At 44.4% G+C, this 19,751-nt stretch overlaps 1 protein-coding gene across 2 annotated transcripts in view; it reads left to right on the top strand.

The window, feature by feature from the left end:
- Positions 1-19,751, top strand: part of Gadl1 (glutamate decarboxylase like 1) — a 212,265-nt gene that overhangs the window by 150,509 nt on the left and 42,005 nt on the right. For both annotated transcript variants that reach the window (XM_045136747.1, XM_004662079.3), the window contains one exon: positions 1,001-1,090. In XM_045136747.1, the coding sequence (XP_044992682.1) occupies positions 1,001-1,090 (90 nt within the window). The remainder of the gene's footprint in view (positions 1-1,000; positions 1,091-19,751) is intronic.

Raw genomic sequence — 19,751 nt, 5'->3', positions numbered from 1 at the left:
GGCTGGAGGCCCCACCACACCAATTCTCTCTCTCTCTCTCTCTCTCTCTCTCTCTCTCTCTCTCTCTCTTTTGCTCTCTCATTCACTGTCACTCTCTTACATAAAAAGAAAGGCCTTTCTGTTGGGCTTGCCTCAAAAAAAAAAAAAAAAAAAAAAAAAGAAAGAAAGAAAATTACCAGAAATATGGAGCGCTGTAATGGATATCAGGGGTCAGAGTTGAGGAGGGAGGAGCCAGGGCGACTGTGTGCTTGTTTCTCAGACATTATCTGATGGCCAGCGCTGGCTAGAGTCAGAGCTGCCCTTTTCTTCCTGGTTTGGGGCCCCCTTTGTGAAGAGAACCCTTTGCTACAGACAAAATTCCCAGGAGGCTGTTGTCAGAAGCTGGGCTGAAGGGATATCTATTCAGTAAGATTCTGATGTGTTATCAAAATCCCACACTTGAGGGCTGGAGAGATGGCTTCCCAGTTACGGCACTTGCTGGAGAAGCCAAAGGACCCAGGCTGAGTTCTCCAGGACCCACATAAGCAAGATCCATAAGGTGACACATGCATCTGGAGTTCATTTGTAGCTACTGGAGGCCCTGGCATGCCCAGTTTCTCTCCCCCTCTCAAATAAATAAATAAAAATTAAAAATAATAATGGGTTGGAGAGATTGCTTAGTGGTTAAAGCACTTGCCTGCAAAGCCAAAGGACCCAGGTTCGATTCTTCAGGTCCCATATAAGCCAGATGCACAAGATGGCACATGCGCCTGGAGTTCTTTTGCAGTGGCTAGAGACCCTAGCATGCTCATTCTCTCTCTTATTCTGCCTCTCTCTCTCTCTCTCTCTCTCTCTCTCTCTCTTTCTCTCTCAAATAAATAAGTAAAGCATAAAGTATTTTTAAAAAGTTATACAATCACCATGACTCCAGAAGGAATGCTGAGAGTTTAAGAAGTATTTTCTTAGTTACATTCTAGGATGAATCAAAACAACTTTCATGTTCTTTTCTGTTAACCCTCAGCCTGAATATGCCAATATTTGCTTTTGGTACATTCCACCGAGCCTCAGAGAAATGGAAGAAGGACCAGAGTTCTGGGAAAAACTGAGTTTGGTGAGTAATTATAGATTGTACAACTTGTACTTTTCCCTTTGATGAGGCGGACTCAGTGCCCCCAACTTTTGTGCCTCTGGCTCGCTACGAGTGAGAGCGTGCGGAGGAGCTGAGAGGCAGCTCGACAAGGTGGCATCCCAGTCATCGTAGATGATATTGACTTGTAATAAATAAACACTCCTGATGCACGTGCATACACACACACACACACACAAAGAAATCATGCTATTTGAAAGCGTCCCACTGCATGGAAGGAAATGAGTAACTGTGTTCGAAGTCACAAGTGTGTGATGAATGGCTACTGGTTCCAACTCAACAAGCACACATTGCCACGGGGGGGTTTATTGCCTTGCTTAGAAATACAGGTAAAAATCTAAATCTAGGAGTGTGACATTCTGTCCTTCTTACCAAAAACTGGCCTGCATTATACAACCGAGGGGCTTGTAGGAAAGAAAATGTGTCGGGCATGGGTTCTAAGCGATTGCTTGAATAAAAATTGCTTAAAAGTGTTTTCGCCAGGCGTGGGGGCCCAGGCCTTTAATTCCAGCACTCAGGAGGCGGAGGTCGGAGGATCATTGTAAGTTTGAGGCCAGCCTGAGACTACAGAGTGAATTCCAAGTCAGGCTGGGCTAGAGCAAGACCCTACCTCAAAAAAAAAAAACGTGTTTTCACAGGGTTAGAGATGTAGCTCAGCGGGAGAGCACTTGCAGGTGTGAGGTCTTGCATTCAATACCTAGTACTAAAAAAACAAAAAACAAAAAAAGCCAGCTGTTGATGTCTGACAGTCCACATTGAGAAACTACCTGCGGTTCCAAGGACGGTTTGGATTTCACCAGAGTCTCACCCAATCTGGTTCTGCCAGCTGAAAATCCAGATTTCCAAGAACTCTGAAATCTTGTTAATCAATACGCCAGGTTCCCACACCCTTGAAGTATGATGATAATGCTTATTGTAAAGAACTCGGGGGACCCAGTGGGGATTGCCAGGCTAGGACATGCATCATGGGAATCTGTGATGGGTCAGTGTCCTTACGGTTAGGCAATCCCTCCTCCCGGACATCTTCCCTCCCCATGGATGAAGCGGAGAGCCCATCCCCCAGTTACTAAAAGCTCTGATTTGAAAACTCCCTCCTTCCTTTAGGGGATTAAACACTAATTATTTAAGTAGCTTTTATAGTTGATAGATAGCTCTTCCTCTTACCCTCTGAAGGAAAACTGCTAGCTAGGCAAGCAGTCGAGATTCACTGAGTCTTCACTAGGTTAGGCACTGGCAACACAAATTACAAAAGAACTTGGTCTGTGCCCAGGAGCACAGTGAGCAGAGAGACAGCCACTGGTATCACTGGTAAATGAAGAAAAATACCCCGTATGCAAGACTAGGGAGATGGCTCGGTGGGTAAAGTACTTGACATGGAAGCATGAGGACCTGAGTTCAGATCCCCAACTCCTAAGTAAAAGCCAGATGTGGGGTGGCACAGGCCTGTAACCCCAGTGCTGAGGAGGCAGAGATAGGAGATCCCTGGGGCTCACAATCCAGCTAGTCTAACTCCCAGTTTTGTGAGAGAGCGTGTCTCAGAAAATGGGGAGGGGAGCAATGGGGAAGACACCTTGTGCCAATCCCCCCAACCACACACACATCACGTCACCTGTGCATACACGTTCCGAAAAAACCAACGTGAAACCCCGTTGCAGTGAAAGTAAAAAGAGCGTCTGAATTGAACTGAGGCTCCGGAACAAGAAGAGCAGCCCAGCCAGGGGGCAGCTGGGGAGAAGTAGGTCCTCAGAAAGGCTCCTGCCATGAAGATCCGGAGGGCAAGAGAGGGAGGGTGTGATCCAAGCGGAGGAGAGCTGTGACTGCAGGGGTCCCGTTGCCTGTGACACCTGCAGTCTTACCTGCCACATTCCCCTTGCAGATCACGTTCTCCTTATCAGCACGCATTTAAACCTTCTGCACTGTCACGGTATTAGATAACCAATGTGTAAAGCTTCTATCTCCAGTCCAATCTGAGATCAGGGAGTTTAATGGTTAATTTGAGTTGTGCACTGGAGTGGATTAGGGGACACCTAGGATAGAGGAGGGGCTTATGAGGCCCCGCCCACCCTCCCTGAGGAATGGATGGCAGTTAGTGGTTGTTGGGGAAGGGGGGCATATTTTCTTTAGTGTTACAGCCACTAGTAAGTTGCCCACGCTCCAGCGCATGTAAGTAACCCTAACTGAACTCCGTGTACCATAAGACATGAAAAGATGAAAATAAAAGAGGGATCATCTGGGAAGAGAAATGGTTTCAGTGAGAGTGGGAGGGGGACAGGAGAAGGTAATGGAGGGGATCAGGCTCAAAATATATACATATGTGAAACTGTCAAATTAAAACAAAACATTCACCCTTCATAAAAAGGACCTAGGGGGCTACTAGAGTGATGGCTTAGCAGTAAAGGAGCTTGCCTGCAAAGCCAAAGGACCCAGGTTCAATTCCCCAGGACCTACATAAGCCAGATGCACAAGGTGGTGCATCTGTCTGGAGTTCGTTTGTAGTGACTGGAACCCCTAGCACAGATATTTTCTCTCTATCTCTCTCTCCCCCTCAACTGAATAACTAAATAAACATAATTTTTTTTTTAATAGCACTGAGGTATTAATGAGGCACATCTTTTGGATAGGTTTGTGAGGAAGTTGCCAGAAAGATTAAACTGAGGAAAGAACACTCACTCTAAGTGTGGTTGGCACCATTCTATGGGCTGAAGGCCCAGACTGAATAAAAAAGAGAAAATTGGAGCTGGAGAGATGGCTTAGCAGTTAAGGTGCTTGCCTTCAAAGCCCAAGGACCCAGGTTTGATTCCCCAGAACCCACGTAAGCCAGATGCACATGGCGGTGCATGCGTCTGGGGTTCATCTGCAGTGATTAGAGGCCCTGGTGTGAATGCGTCTCCTGCCGATCTACATGGTCTCGTGCTCCTTTAGTATGAGAGTGCAGGTGTGTGTTATAACCTAAAACGCCCTTGAAGCACACCTCAAATTTACCTCTGGATTTACCTTGGAAAGAGTATCACCAACAAATAAACAAGATTTCCCGCCACCTCGCTCCCCTCTTCTCTTCAGAGTAGCCAGGGTGAGTTGTGTGGCCTATAGGGAAAAGGGTGACCCAGAAATGAATCTGGGGTGCCACTGTGTGTGTCTGTGTGTGTCCTTGCAAGTGCCCATACGGAAGATGACTCTCTGATAGTCACTGCGACACCACCATCATCTACCAGGTTACACCAGGTTACAGTGACTTCTCTTTTGAGTCATTCCCCATGAATACTTTTCTTTCTGATTCTTTCAGGCATGACAGTATCCAGAGTCTCCATTATTTCCCTGCCTATACTGTGTGTGTGTGTGTGTGTGTCTTTTCTGGTCTGTTTGTCCCTTTGCCTTATATATTTTGTATTTGTTTTTGTTGCTCCCTGTCTATTCTATCCCAAGCCCCTGTTCCTACACCGTCCTGTTGGATGACAGTGTTAGTTTCCAATAGCGCATTATATCCCTGGCAGACCCAGTGACCGCTGCTTATAGTAAAACTCATTACTATTCCCTGAATCCTCCTACAATGAAACCAATGGAAAAATGTGACCTGGCACACATAATTTTGTAGAGGCTAATATAAGACTTTATGTGTAATCAAACAGAGAAATTGGGTCATAATAATATAAATGTTTCGTCGCATCAGAGCTTAGGCATGGCATCCTGAAGGAGACACGGGGAAGTGATACAAATTTTTTCCTAAGCTTTTAGAAGAGTGTTAGACCTATCCCAATGCAGGTGATGTCCGTCTTATAAAGAACATGAGTGGTGTGGTATTTGTGACACAATTTTCCAAAATGGTGCACAAATTTGATAAATTTCTGAAGATTTTTTTCTTGCTTTATATGGTGGTGGAAAACTGTTTCTTAGAAACGGGCACGTAGACAGAGGAGATGGTGCAGTCAGTGATGGGCTTGCCTCTCAAGCATGGAGAACTGAGCGTCCTCAACACGATTCTGTGAGAAAATGCTGGGAGCGGTGGTGGTGATGGGCGCCTGTCATCTCAGCGCTGAGGAGGCAGACAGAGGTGGGTCTGTGGACACCCCATCCTGACAAGGTGGAAGGATAAAACCAACACTCGGAGATTGTCTGCTTACCTCCTACATGCATGCCCTGGCACATGCAAACCCACATACATACATCACACACATACACATAAATAAATAAATAAACTAAATAAGCAAATAGGGTCTGGAGAGATTGCTTAGCATGGTTAAGGTGCTTGCCTGCAATGCCTGTGAGCTGGGTTCGATTCCCCAGTAGCCACATAAAACCAGATGCACACAGTTGTGCATGCATCTGGAGTTTCTTTGCAGTGACCGAAGGCCCTGGCCCGCTCATTCTCTGTCTTCTCTCTAGAAATAAATGAAGTTTGAAGGAATTTAGGGACTGGAGAGATGGCTTAGCGGTTAAGTGCTTGCCTGTGAAGCCTAAGGACCCCGGTTCGAGGCTCGGTTCCCCAGGTCCCACATTAGCCAGATGCACAAGGGGGCGCATGCGTCTGGAGTTCGTTTGCAGAGGCTGGAAGCCCTGGCATGCCCATTCTCTCTCTCTCCCTTTACCTGTCTTTCTCTCTGTGTCTGTCGCTCTCAAATAAATAAATAAATAAATAATTTTAAAAAAAATAAAAGGAAGTTAGATTGAGAATGAGGCAGAACTCTTCTTTGTGAATATCATGTAAGGTACAGACGTGGCCGTGTGCAGTTTGTCACACACGCTCCTTGTCCCGTGATCTGCTCTCACACCATGCTACAGCTGAGAGTCCAGGACCGCCTCCCTGGGCACCTCAATGTGAGGACGACCTTGGGGAAAGCCAGGGAGAGATATGGTGGAATTTGGAAAGTGCTCCAGTTTTTGATGCTGTTGCAGTCCGGTTCGCATTGCTGGTAGAAATCACCTAACCAAGAACAGCTTCTGGGAAAAAGAGTTTTATTTTGGCTTACAGGCTCAAGGGGAAGCTTCACGATGGCAGGGGAAATCGATGGCATGAGCAGAAGGTGGACATCACCCCCTGGCCAACATAAGATGGACCACAGCAACAGGAGGGTATGCCAAACACTGGGATGGGGAAACTGGCTATAAAGCCCATAAGCCCACCCCCAACAATACACTCCCTCCAGGAGGCATTAATTCCCAAATATCCATCAGCTGGGAACCTAGCATTCAGAACACCTAAGTTTATGGGGGACACCTGAATCAAACCACCACATTCCGCCCCTGGCCCCCATAAACTGATATCCATGCATGATGTAAAATACAATGCATTCAGTCTGACTTCAAAAGTCCCCATAGTTTTTATCAATCCCAATGATGTTCATACATCCCCATAGTTCAAGATCTTTTAACTGAGCCACAATACCAAAATATAACCTCAAAAAACCCAGAATGGCACAGAATAAATATTCACACTGCAATAGATGAAATTGGGCATAGCAAAGAAACATTCAACCAATACAAGATTTAAAACAACCAGGGCAAACATCAAACTCTGTAGCTTCAAGTCCAGCAACTCAAACCAGTGACAAATCTTCAAGTCTGATAATTCTAACCAGCAACAAGTCTCTGGCATTCCAATTCCGCCCCTCCAGCTAGGCTACTCACAGTCCTGGAAAACTTCATCGGGGCCGGCAGCTCCTCGGCAGCCATCTCATGGTCCCGGCATCTCCACTGGGTCTCCACTGCAAGCCACGGTTCATCTTCATGGCCCCATGGGGTCTCTATGCAGGCAAACAGCAAACCCACTTCACACTGCCCATGGCCATTTCCAAAACACAAGACCGTGTTGCAAACTCAATGACCCTCTTTCCAGCATTTCTTATACTCCACAATACCAGGTAGGGTGCCAATTTGTTAATCCAGGGGGGAATAAAGCAGACTTTGAAGAACAGGACACTCCTTGAGCACTCAGACCCCTTCAAAAGAGTTGACATTCTTCTTGTTGCCCTAGCGCAGGTCAGCTAGCCCAGTCTCAAAAGTTGTAATCTCTCAGTTGCAGCTAAACGGGCAGCAGTTCACCCAAAGATTTTTCTTTCTGTGCCATATCCCTCTGCACACACCAGTTCATTTCTACGCAAAGCAACCCTGCACAACTTCTCAGAACATGGGCACAAGAGCAAGCTTCTCACACAAACTGCTAGCCCAGTCCAGGCACAGCTCTTTCTCACCCTCATAAGCCAAACCTCACAGTCCATAGTACTTACTGCATTCAGGTCTTGCAGCTCTGACCAGGATAGACCATCAAGCTGTACTTACAGCACTGCAAGGCATCTCTTAGGCCAAGGTTTCAACTCCTTCCACTTCCCTCTTGAAAATCAGCTACAAAAGGCCGAAGCCACATAGTCAGGTGTCTAGCAGCAACCCCACTCCTTGGTACCACTTTACTGTTGCAGTCCGGTTCGCATTGCTGGTAAAAATCACCTAACCAAGAACAGCTTCTGGGAAAAAGAGTTTTATTTTGGCTTACAGGCTCGAGGGGAAGCTTCACGATGGCAGGGGAAATCGATGGCATGAGCAGAAGGTGGACATCACCCCCTGGCCAACATAAGATGGACCACAGCAACAGGAGGGTATGCCAAACACTGGGATGGGGAAACTGGCTATAAAGCCCATAAGCCCACCCCCAACAATACACTCCCTCCAGGAGGCATTAATTCCCAAATATCCATCAGCTGGGAACCTAGCATTCAGAACACCTAAGTTTATGGGGGACACCTGAATCAAACCACCACAGATGCCAAGATGTTTTCTCAGTCTTTCTAAATAACTATTTTCCAGGAGATTCATAAAATTACAACCACCAAAAGGGTCTTAGGAAGTTTGTCTTGGGTGTGCGATGCACAGCAGGGCACACTACGGTGAGCTTGGAGTTAGAGCTGCTCTCACGTAGGCAGGATAAATTGTTATTAGTTAACTTATGTAGACTGATTCATGGCCTTTAAGCATTTCCAGACAGAAGAAAGGACTTTTATGGGTAGGAATTTGAACTCCCCAGGAAAGCTGGGCAGGTACATTCTCATTAAAGATATATTTTGTTCTTTACTTATTTTTTCTCTCTTGAGGTTTTTTTTTGGGGGGGGGTTGGGGGGAGATAGGAGGTTTGTTCATTGAGTTTTTGTTTGTTCATTTTGGGGTTTTTGACTTTGTTTGCTTTGGGTTTTAGATGGGTGTTGAAGAGATCTTGGTATTTAGCCCAGGCTAGGCTTGTACAGTTTTATAAAGCTTGCTGGTCTCAAAGTCATGACCCTCCTGCCTCAACCTCCCAAATCTTTGGATTATAGGCATGCACTATCTGCAAGGCTTATCTGTATCCTCTTTTGTGGTTTATTTTGATGGGGTGAGAGAGAGAAAGAGAGAGAATGGGCACACCAGGGCCTTCAGCCACCGCTTATCTTTTTCAAACACTTCTGTTTGTCCTCTCTCTCTCTCTCTCTCTCTCTCTCTCTCTCTCTCTCTCTGTGTGTGTGTGTGTGTGTGTGTGTGTGTGGTGTATGTGCCCTGTATAGATGCACCTGCCTCATATAGATGAATGCAGAGGCCAGAGGAGAACATTGAGTGTCCTGTTTGTTTCCTTGAGACGAGGTCTCTTGTTGAACCCAGACCTATTATTTGTCAATCACACTGAATGACCAATGAACTCCAGTGATTCTCTGATCTCTGTCTGATTCCCATCAGACTCGGGTTACAGGCATGCATGACCATGCTCTGCTCTTTATGTAGATGCTGGGGAATTAAACTCATGCTGAATCACGTTCTCTCAGGCCCCATGCTTGAGTGGTAAGCAATCTTACCCGGTAAGTCATCTCTCCAGGCTCCCTAATTTGTTTTTTCTTTGAGACATAATTTCACTAAGTAATCCAGGCTGAACTTGAATTCACTATGTCAGCCAAGCTGTACTTTGGCTTTGAACTTGTGTCCACTGGCTTTGAACTTGTGACTCTTGTGACAGCGGTCCCTGTTTTCTCCTTTCTTCATCCCTAGAATTCAGCAAAGCCTGTATTTTGCACACCTTTCAAAGGCTTATAGAGCCCAATGACTTTCTCCTCATAGGTCATTTGAGAGCCTAAGGGGACTTGCAAAAGGACCTAGAAGAAGCAGCAGAGAGGCAGGCCCTGAGGAAAGAGGGGTGCAGGAAGTAAGACTCCACAGGGAGGGGAGGATGTGACCCACGTGACCTCTGAGAACACCAGAGTCTGCGGGAGCCATCATTGTCACTGATGGTGGGTTTCCCTGCCTTTCATCCTGGTCTTTTAGGACACTGGCTTGAGGTTGGATTTCATTTTATTTAAAGGAAATAAAGTCCCCTGTTCTCACAGCCCTGTTAATGGAGCAGAATTCATACCCACAGTACAGTCATTAAGGAAATTGCTCTAGACTCCATGCCGGATTTATTGGTATAAAGTAAAGGATGGAACTGTACTGAAAGAAAAAAAAAAAAATTTTTTTTTTTCCTCCAGATGAACTTTGAAGTTCCTTTGTCAGTACATAACCTGCCCCCTGCTGGCGCCTTTGCTCATTGCATGGCTCAGGGATGGGAAGTGACATTCTGATTGGACAAATACCCCAGACTGATAACATGACCACTGCCCTGGGCCACTGATTCAGTGGATCCCGAGCCCCCCACCCTAGGAGGGAACTCCCAAAGGATCATTTGATCCTTCTCTTCCCTTCAAACGCTTGTCTGTGCCCCTGGCTTCACCTACCTCAGAGGAAGTCGCATCCCCTGTCCCCATAGCTGACTTTCTCATGTCTGCCCTCTGGCCTCCACTCTGCCCTGGATCTCATCCCCCCTGTCGTCCCCCGTGTGTGCTGCTGCTGCTCCTGCCTCTGCCTCCGCTCTCTGTTCCTTCTCATGACCAAACGTTCATCCTTTCCCCCTCTGATGTATGTAATATCACTTCCTGCAACTTACGCTCATGACTAGGTTTCAACAAAGTTGAAATTGTGAAATAATCGTTCCTTTCTATTGTGTCACCCTTCCCCCCCCCCATTGGATGTCACCCAGAACCCAAAGAACATAAGAGCTAAAAGTGCCTTTTCTATACTTAATAAAATAGCCTGCCAGAAACTCAACACTAAACAAGTCTGCTGTCAGACCCACCACGGGTCAGAAAACACTGTGGACAAGGGGGCTGAATGATTATAAGAACAACAGGGTGGGTAGAAATATCCTGAAGCACCGCCTCCACCCCCAGACTGACCCAGGCCTTAATAAACCAACAGTGAACACCAGTGACCTGGCTGAGGGCCCTTTGAGATGTGGGATAGGGGTTGGGGAGAGGGAATATGAGGTTACAACCTTTGTAAAAACAAATAGCAATAATAATAAATGGCCTGGCCTATTTTATAAAACCCACAATTATAATTTACTAATTCCTGTGTCAGTGTTCGTTTGTTTTCAGTATTTTGCCACTGTTCACAACAGCAATGAATACCTTCATGCTTGTATTTTAAAACAAGGTATATTAGTTAACTCGTTGTTATGACATCATTGCTATGACGAAAGCAGTTTTAGGAGGGGAGGATTTATTCCATCCCACATTTCACTATGGCAGCAGGAAGTTGAAGCAGCTGGTCGCATTCAGTCCGCAGTGAGGAAGCAGAGTGATAACGCTTCTGCTCAGCCAGCACTCTCTTTTTTATGCTGTCCACAAGGACCTCAGACCACGGATACAGTTAAAGTGGGTCTTCCCACTTCCATTAAAAAAAATGTTCCCCACACACTAGCCCAGAGAATTGCTTCCAAGGTGATTCCAAATCCCATCAAGTTGGCAATATTAACCATCACACAAAGTCCCCTGTAGCCTAGGCTGGCCCTGAACTCACTATGTTGCAGAGAATGACCTGGAAGTTATAACCCTTTTCTGCCACCTCCAGAGTGCCCCCAAGCAGAGTTTACGCTTTGCTGGGAAGCAAACCCAGGACTTCATGCATGCTAGGCAAGCACCCTGCCAACGGAGCTACTTCCCAGTCTTCATATCCACTCTCCTTTTAGCTATTGCTAAAATCTAATTGTTAATGACGGAATCCAAGTGGTTTTGAGCCTGACTATGGCTACATGGTCTTACTTGTGATGATGTTTGGCTACATTGGCATTTCACCAATGGAGAGTGAGTATACAGGGTTCCGTGGAACTAGCACAATGCTGGGCGGTATGGTGTCCTGTGAGGAATTTTATTAGAAAGGGAAATAATTCCTGTCTCAGGTCTGCTTTACTGCATACTGTATTAATTACATGTAGTCAACTGATTTTTTCTCCTTTAACTGACTATCGTTCTCCTTTTCATATTCCATATTTATATTTTGAGATTGGATGTTTTCCTTATAAATTTGAATGAGGGTATACATAGCTTGAGTCTGAAAGCCCTGTTTGTCACATGGAATGCAAATGCTGTCCTCATCATAATGCCCTTTTGATTTCAGTCGTGCTGTCTTTTGCCTGTTGTATGGGAGTTTTAAATATTTTATATATTCAAATCTGTCAGTCTTTCCCTTCATGATTTATTCTGAGGCTTCAAAGCTGAAGTTACTGTTCTTTCTCAAACCTGATAAATATTCCATTCAGTCTCCTGCTGATCTTTCTGTCATTCAATTTTAACTCCTTAATCACAGTGTGGAATATGTGTCTAAGTTGATTATTTCCCAAATTAGCATCCAGATATTTCAATTCAGTATATGAATTAATTCTTCCTAATGCTATTATTATCAGACGTTTTCATTATCATTTTTAAGAAATACTGTATTCTGCTTCTGGACACCCCAATCTGTTTTATTGATTGGTATTGCTGTTTGGATCTGGGAGCCACAGGCTTTTAGGTGGTATGGCTTTATAATGTGACCTGTAATCTGCCAAAACTGCCTTTTCTTTTATTCGCTGGATGAGTAGAATTCTTTGTTATTGACTTGGGTTTTTCATTTTGAGACAGGGTCTCATGTAGCACAGGCTAGCTTTGAACTTCTATGTAGCCAGAGATGACCTTGAACTTCTGATCTCCCTGCCTCCATGTCTCCCAGGTTCAGGGATTACAGGAGCGTGTCACCACATCTGCTTTTAAAGTATTGTTCTTTAATATCAATCAATACCCTAGGGCCTTTGCCACTCATTGGCTGTGTGATCCTCAATGGCCTGGGCCTTTACTTAAACTTCCTTTGCCATAGTGTTTTCATAGAGCATATGGGGAAAATAAACCCTGTGTGGTGGCTCATCCAGCACTCTGGAAGTACAGGCAGGGGGATCAAGAGTGAAAGGTCATCTTTAGCTACACAGTAAGTTCAAGGCCAGCCTGGACTATATAAGACCCAGTCTCAAAACAAAATAAACAAAGAAATAAACAAACAAACAAATGTCCTTACCCTGTAGGACTTCAATGGGGACAAAAGGCAGCAAAGTGCTCATTGCTTGTTAGAATAAATTCTTTTTTTTTTCAAATTTTTATTAACAACTTTCATGATTATAAAATAATATTGCATGGTAATACCCTCCCTCCCCCCACTTTCCCCTTTGAAACTCCATTCTCCATCATATCCACTCCCCATCTCAATCAGTCTCCCTTTAATATTGATGTCATGATCATTTCCTTCTCTTATGATGGTCTTGTGTAGGTAGTGTCAGGCACTGCGAGGTCATGGTTATCCAGGCCATTTTGTGTTTGGTGGGAGCAAGAATAAATTCTTAATAAATGTTAGATGTGTCTATTAATGATCCTGCTGCCTCAAATTTGAAGGACTGTATAACAGCCCCAAATCTTTTCCTTTTGTAGAACTGAGGACTAACTAAGAACCTTGTACGTGCTAGGCAAAGCACTTCAACACTGAGCTAGAGCCCTGGTCTTTCCCAAATGTCTTCTTGTCTTTCCACTCATCCTTCTCCAAAACACCTGTGTCATTCCTTCAGTGCCCCTGCTGTCATTCCAGATGCAGTCCCATCTGATTAAATTCTTTTCTCTGCTGTCCTGATCATCCTCATGCCATCCTGTAAACCAGCCAGCTCAACATCTGCCCTGTCTCTGCTGTGGGCAGCAGGATTGCATGTCATTGAGTACAGGGGCTCAGCATTTGAAAAGACACAAGTTCTCATCCTGGTACACTCATGTCTCTGTAGTATGCCTTGTAGAATAGTGCTTCACCAGCCCATGCCTTCGTTTCTTCATCCATATGAGGACTGTGTACTCCTTACCAAAAATGTAGGGGATAAGAAATATTCACATTTCATAGTTTCGAAATGTTTTGTTTGTTTAGATTTTGAAATGTTCACCTACACTTTACTGGTTAAATTTTTCCAATCCAAAAATCTGAAATCTGAAATGATATGGGGGTAAAAGTCAATATTCTTTTAAAAATATTTATTTATTTATTTATTTATTTATTTGAAAGAGAGAAAGATGCAGATAGATAGAGAAAGAGAATGTGCATGTCAGGGCCTCCAGCCACTGCAAATGAACTCTAGTCACATGCATCACCTTGTGCATTTGGCTTACGTGGGTACTGGGGAATCAAACCTGAGTCTTTAGGCTTCACAAGCAAGGGCCTTCATTTCTAAGCCATCACACTAGCTCAAAAGTTAATATCCTTATTTCCCTTCATTGCTCACATACCTTCTTTATCTGTGGGGTGTCACTCCTTCATGTCACCTTTTGTTCTTTAAGGTTTGTCATATAAGAGGCTTGCTCCTAGAGACATTAGATACACATGCATACACACACACTCACACACTTCCTCCTCTGAAGAAATATAGCAATAATCCCTTCATTTCTGAATCAAACTAGTATGTAGAGAAAATTTTATGTCTGATGGCATCTTAAAATCAGGTTGTTCATCTTTTCATAGCTTACATATTTCCTGATACTTGAGTGTTTGGTGCCTTTCCATTTTCTCCTGTTAAACCTCCCCCTCCCCCAGAGGTTCCAATCTCCTAGCAATATTTTGGGGCTATGGAGAAGATTTTGTCAACCTAGAGACAAGAGAAATAAGCAATGAGAATTACCCACAAGAGGAAATAGCTTATAGGCAGGCATTTTTCTAGTTCAGAATAGAAGAATGGAGAAAGCGAGAAGAAAGGAGAAGGAAGAGAAGGGAAGGGAAGGGAAGGGAAGGGAAGGGAAGGGAAGGGAAGGGAAGGGAAGGGAAGGGAAGGGAAGGGAAGGGAAGAGAAGAGAAGAGAAGAGAAGAGAAGAGAAGAGAAGAGAAGAGAAGAGAAGAGAAGAGAAGAGAAGAGAGTGAATAAGTGAGTCAGTTCTGGGGAGATAGCTTAGGTGGTAAAATGTTTGCTTTGAAATCATGAAGACCTGAGTTTGATCTCCACAAATCCTTATTAAGAAATAAAGAAGTCAGGCATGGTGGCACACCTTTGTAATCCCAGCCCTATGCATTCTACCCCAGTGCTCTACCACTGAGCTACACCTCCAGCTTTGAGAGGGTGAAAATATGCAGGTATGAATTCAGATGGATTTACTTCCCTTGATCATTATTCAGACATGTCCATGTCTCTGGAGCATACTGTATGTGCTCCTACAAGGAATGTCCTGGAACTAGTGACGCTTCCCTATTTGGGAGGCAAAAAGCAGATCATTCTATAGTTACCTGCATTGCCCCCTGCCTCTTTCACAATGGAGACCCTTGGAGCGACTGCCTCTGGGGAGGTATTCCTGGTGGGAAGCAGAGCCATGTCTATGGAAGTCAGTGCTAGTCACTCAGCCAGGTCAGTTACCAATGTTAGTGTGAGAAAGACGACCAGAAAGGCAGGGCTCTCCTTTGATTCCACTCACTCATTCATGCTTTAGATTTATTTATTTATTTTTAGAGAGAGCATATCCGAGAGAGAGACAGCACACGTTGAGAGAGAGAGAGAGAGAGAATTGGCACGCCAGGGTCTCAGCCCCTGCAATCAACTTCCAGACACTGGCGCCACTTAGCCGGCATGTGCAACCTTGCACTTGTTTCACCTTGTGTGTCTGGATAATGTGGGATCTAGAGAGTTGAACATGGGTTCTCAGGCTTCACAGGCAAGCGCCTTAACCACTGAGCCATCTTTCCAGGCCTCCACTCAGCCATTCTAAAGATACACAATAAACTCCATCCAAATGTGCCCGTGTCCCTTCTGCCATTTATTCACAGAATGCTCATTTTGAGGCTTACCAGAGCTGCACCTAGAGACTGGTGTTGTGAGTGTGTCGTATCGTGTGGACGGTAAGGAACTGCACACTGAATTGCTCTTGATTATTTTTACCTAAAGAGTTCTTGCTTTGGTCAGCAATGAGCTGTTCTGCAGTTTTCTTTTTACTAGGCTCATATGTGGTAAGTGTAATCTAACAGAAATATTGCAAAATAGAGCTAAGATTTGTTTTAGTCTCCACACCAGAATCTAAGAAATTGTGTCTTAGAAATACCACAGTGTCTTCTTTAGCAGTCTGAGCAGAGAAAATGCCTCGGATCTAAAAAAACTCCCACTCGGTAACTTTATTAAGGGAATGGTTTTCTTTTGAGAGGGAGCTAAATTTTGAAAAAACCTTAGGATCAGGTTTTATTTTTATTTTTATTTTTTAAGAGACTGGGAATTGAACCCAAGACCTTGTACATGCTAGGCTAGCGTTCTGCAGCTGAGCTATATCTCTTCTGCTCCCCCCGCAGGCAATTCATTATTAATTCATTTGTGGCATAAAGTTGAAACATCAAGATAACTTACTAATTAATTAAAGATAAGTGTGACTATACCAGATATAAATCTAATAGGCAGATTTGTATTTAGTATATAAATAAAGTATTTAGTATGTGAATATTTTCTGTGCCCTTATGACAAAATTATAGTTAATCAAGCACTTTAAGTCTGGTTATTCTTTCTTAGAGGTTTCAAGTTTAGCTTAATAGGAATAGCCCATGAAATGTTGGTTCTTTTTGCTACAAAGAAATCAGTGATAAGGTAATTTATTTTGTCTCTATCATTTAAAGAAAAGTTATTTTCAGATACCGTTAGATTTCATTTCATAATTTAAAGCCATGTGGTCACATATGACTGAAGATTTTATACATGCAAATATTTTATATGTACATGTATTTCGGTATAAACATATATTCATTTGTATATACATACTTATACAAATTGAATGTGTATACATATTCATACACACAGATAGATTTTTTAATGGAAATGAGAGGATTGAAATTATGTAGAGTAATATAGGTTTATAAGGTTGTAATAATGTTTTTGTTAATTTCCATTGTCCAATTTTGGAGGTCAGCCTGTTGACCTGTAGAACTCAGGACTTTTTTTTTGCATTTTTTTTTCATGCTGTGTGGAAAAAAAAAAAAAAAAAAACCTCAGAAAAACCAAACAAAATCTTTGAACATGTTTTCATAAAGGAATATATGTTGAGGTACCAAGTAGGAAAGAAGGTTCAAAGGAGAAAGTGGGGGAGGGAGGGAATTAACATGGGATATTTTTTTATAATCATGGAAAATGCTAATAAAAATTAAATAAATAAATAAACCAGAAAAAAAAAGTGAGTCCTGGGGGACTGGAGAGATGGTTTAGCGGTTAAGCACTTGCCTGTGAAGCCTAAGGATGCCGGTTTGAGGCTCAATTCCCCAGGACCCATGTTAGCCAGATGCACAAGTGGCCACACGTGTCTGGAGTTCATTCACAGTGGCTGGAGGCCCTGGTGTGCCCATTCTCTCTCTCTCTCTCTCTGTCTCTCTGTCTCTCTCTCTCTCTCAGTGCCTCTTTCTCTGTCACTCTCAAATAAATAAGAATAAACAAAGGAATAAAAACAAATATAAAAAAAGTGAGTCCTGGCCTGGTGGGATGGATTAGCGGTTAAGGCTTTTTCCTGGAAAACCAAAGGACCCAGGTTCAATTCCCCAGGACCCATGTTAGCCAGATGCACAAGGAGGTGCATGCGTCTGGAGTTCATTTGCAGTGGCTGGAGGCCCTGGTGTGCCCATTTTCTCTCTCCCCACTCCCGTTCTCTGTCAAATAAAAAAATAAATATAAATAAAATATTTTTTTAAAATGAGTTGAGCCAGACATGGTGGTACACGCCTTTAATCCCAACACTTGGGAGGCAGAGGTAGGAGGATTATCTTGAGTTCAAGGCCGCCCTGAGACTGCATAGTAAATTCCAGGTCAGCCTGGGTAGAGCAAAACCCTAACCCTAACTTGTAAAACCAAAAAAAAAAAGTGAGTCATCACTTCCCGATATGGCTAATTTTCATGATCAACTTACCTGGACTATAGACACATCTCTGGTGTGTCTATGAGAGCATTTCCAGAGAGATTTAGCAGAGAAGAGAAGACCAACCCTCAAAACCCTCAACATGGGCAGCGCCGTCTCGTAGGCTGGGGTCCTGAGCTGAGCAACACGGGGAAGGCTGGCCGAGAACCAGCGGTCGTCTGGAATCTGCGTTCCGACTGCAGACTCCGCGTGCGCAGCTGCGCGTGCTCCTCCTCGCCCGCCGGGGTGGGCTGGGCCTTCCCACTGTGAGACAACATCAACCCTGCCTGATGTCACTCTTGTCAGGAACTCTGTCACAGCCGTGGGAACTAAGGGACTCCCCTGTCCTTCCTGTGTTACTGCACACCCACGTCAACCTGGTGTATTGTGGAGCCTCTGTGCACAGTTAGTGGGACATGCAGTCAACCCAGGACCCTGGTCATCTCTCAGTCAGTTTGTCTCAACATCCAAAGACTCCAAAGACTTCCTCCACATTCCCCCCACCTTCTTTTTAGAGAACAACCTGCTGAGATATTTAGCTATGGACACTGTTCCTTCTCCACGATCAGAGCCGCACCTGTCCCTGTCCCGTGAGATTCCTTCAGACCCCCAAGATCTGGACTCGGGGTCTCTATACTTGACCTTGTTCTCTCCTTCCTTGCTCTCACATTCTTCGCACACTCTTACTCTCCCTGCGTCCTACGTACAGGCAGAACATAGTCACATGTACATGCATGTAACATTCACAGTATACATCGTGTGGTAGCCACCCTGTTTTGGGGTCATTCTGTTCTAGAACTGCTTTTAGAAAGAGGCACCGCAGTTTCACCCTATCCAGTAGAGGTGCTGGGCGGGGGTGGGCACATCGTGAGCCTTGTGCAGGGGATTGAACATGATTGACTTCCTGCTGGTACCTGAAAGCCGTCTTCTGCCCAGCCTTTCAAACATAGATTCTCCTAACCATCTCACTCAAGTTCTCCTTGCCGTCACTATCGTCTGATAACCTGGTCTTTTCAAGTTAGATAAAGGTTTGGTCTGTGCTCAACATTTGTCGGTCAGCCAAAGGGTCAGCAAGAGAGCAGTTTATTCGGTTTCCATTTGCACGCACACACCGTCCTCGTGAGAGCAGGAGCAAAATATGTGTCGTGCTGTAACAGTAGGGCATCTAGGAGCTGGAGGAATGGCTCAGTCAGCAAAGTGCAAAGGTCACGACCCATGCTCAGACCCCCAAGAATCTCCATAAACGCCAGCTGTGATGGTGCGCCCCATGCTTTCTGTACAGGAGGTATAGATACATGGATCCCGGGAACAACTGGGCTAAAGAAGTAACTGAAGTGATGAGCTCCAGGTTCAGGAGAGAGAGAGAGAGATGCAGTCAAGAAATAAGGTGGAGAGTGGTCGTGGGAGACCCCAATAACAGCTTCTGGCCTCCACATGCACTCATATATACTCACCTACACGTGTGCACCACACACATACAAACATGCATACACATACCACACACGTGCATACACCAAAAAATTAAAAAATAAATATATAATAGCCTATGCTTTGCGGTTCATGGAATGGGTAAGTGGTGTGTGTGTGTGTGTGTGTGTGTGTGTGGTCCTAACACTGGGGACCCACAGGAGGATTACTGACTCACTTTTTTTTTTTTGTCATTAAGCTCCATGTATACTTGGGACAGTCATTGCTCATTCCTAGAATCCACCACATGGACTTGCTGTGACACAGTCTTAATTCTGCAGTTTTATAAAGAGCTTGGATGAATGCCAGTAGCCTTCTCCCTCAGAGTTCTCACTGGTACCCATGAGAGAACATCTCTCAATAACATACAATGAGGTAGAAATTCAGCCAGATCCAGAAATCTGGCTCTACGAGATGGGCAAATAAACCACCCACTGTGAGATTTACATCTAGGCTCTCTTCAGAGGTTCTTCCCCCAGTGCCTATAGGAAAACAGATGGATTGTCTCCTCTGTAAATGGAGGGAGAAATCTAGTTGCAAAATATTTTTATGGGCTGTGTTCCACATGATAAATTTTATTCCCTGTTTTGCAAGTTTGACTTAATATTACTCACATATATTTTTTTATTGGCCATTGATTTTCGAGTAGGACCGCATGGAAAGTCAGCCTGTAATGTTACTAATGAAAGTAGGAGTGGCTGCGGCTTCCCCGAGTCCTCTCTGCTCTTAGGATAACGACAGGGATCTGTTTAGCAGTAGACGTGAGGCTCCTGTGTCTGTCTGGAAGCACCCTGTCCTTATTTTTTTTGCACACACACACACACACACACACACACACATATATGTTTTGTGTACATGTGTATATGTGTGCTCATTAGCATATAGGTGCACATGTGTGGACAGCTTATATATGTGGAGAGCAGAGGTCAACACAG

The sequence above is a fragment of the Jaculus jaculus genome, chromosome 17 (assembly GCF_020740685.1).
Source record: "Jaculus jaculus isolate mJacJac1 chromosome 17, mJacJac1.mat.Y.cur, whole genome shotgun sequence".
NCBI classification, from domain to species: domain Eukaryota; kingdom Metazoa; phylum Chordata; class Mammalia; order Rodentia; family Dipodidae; genus Jaculus; species Jaculus jaculus.
Note: the sequence above shows the minus strand (reverse complement) of the source record. Positions and strands in the feature narration are given on the sequence as shown.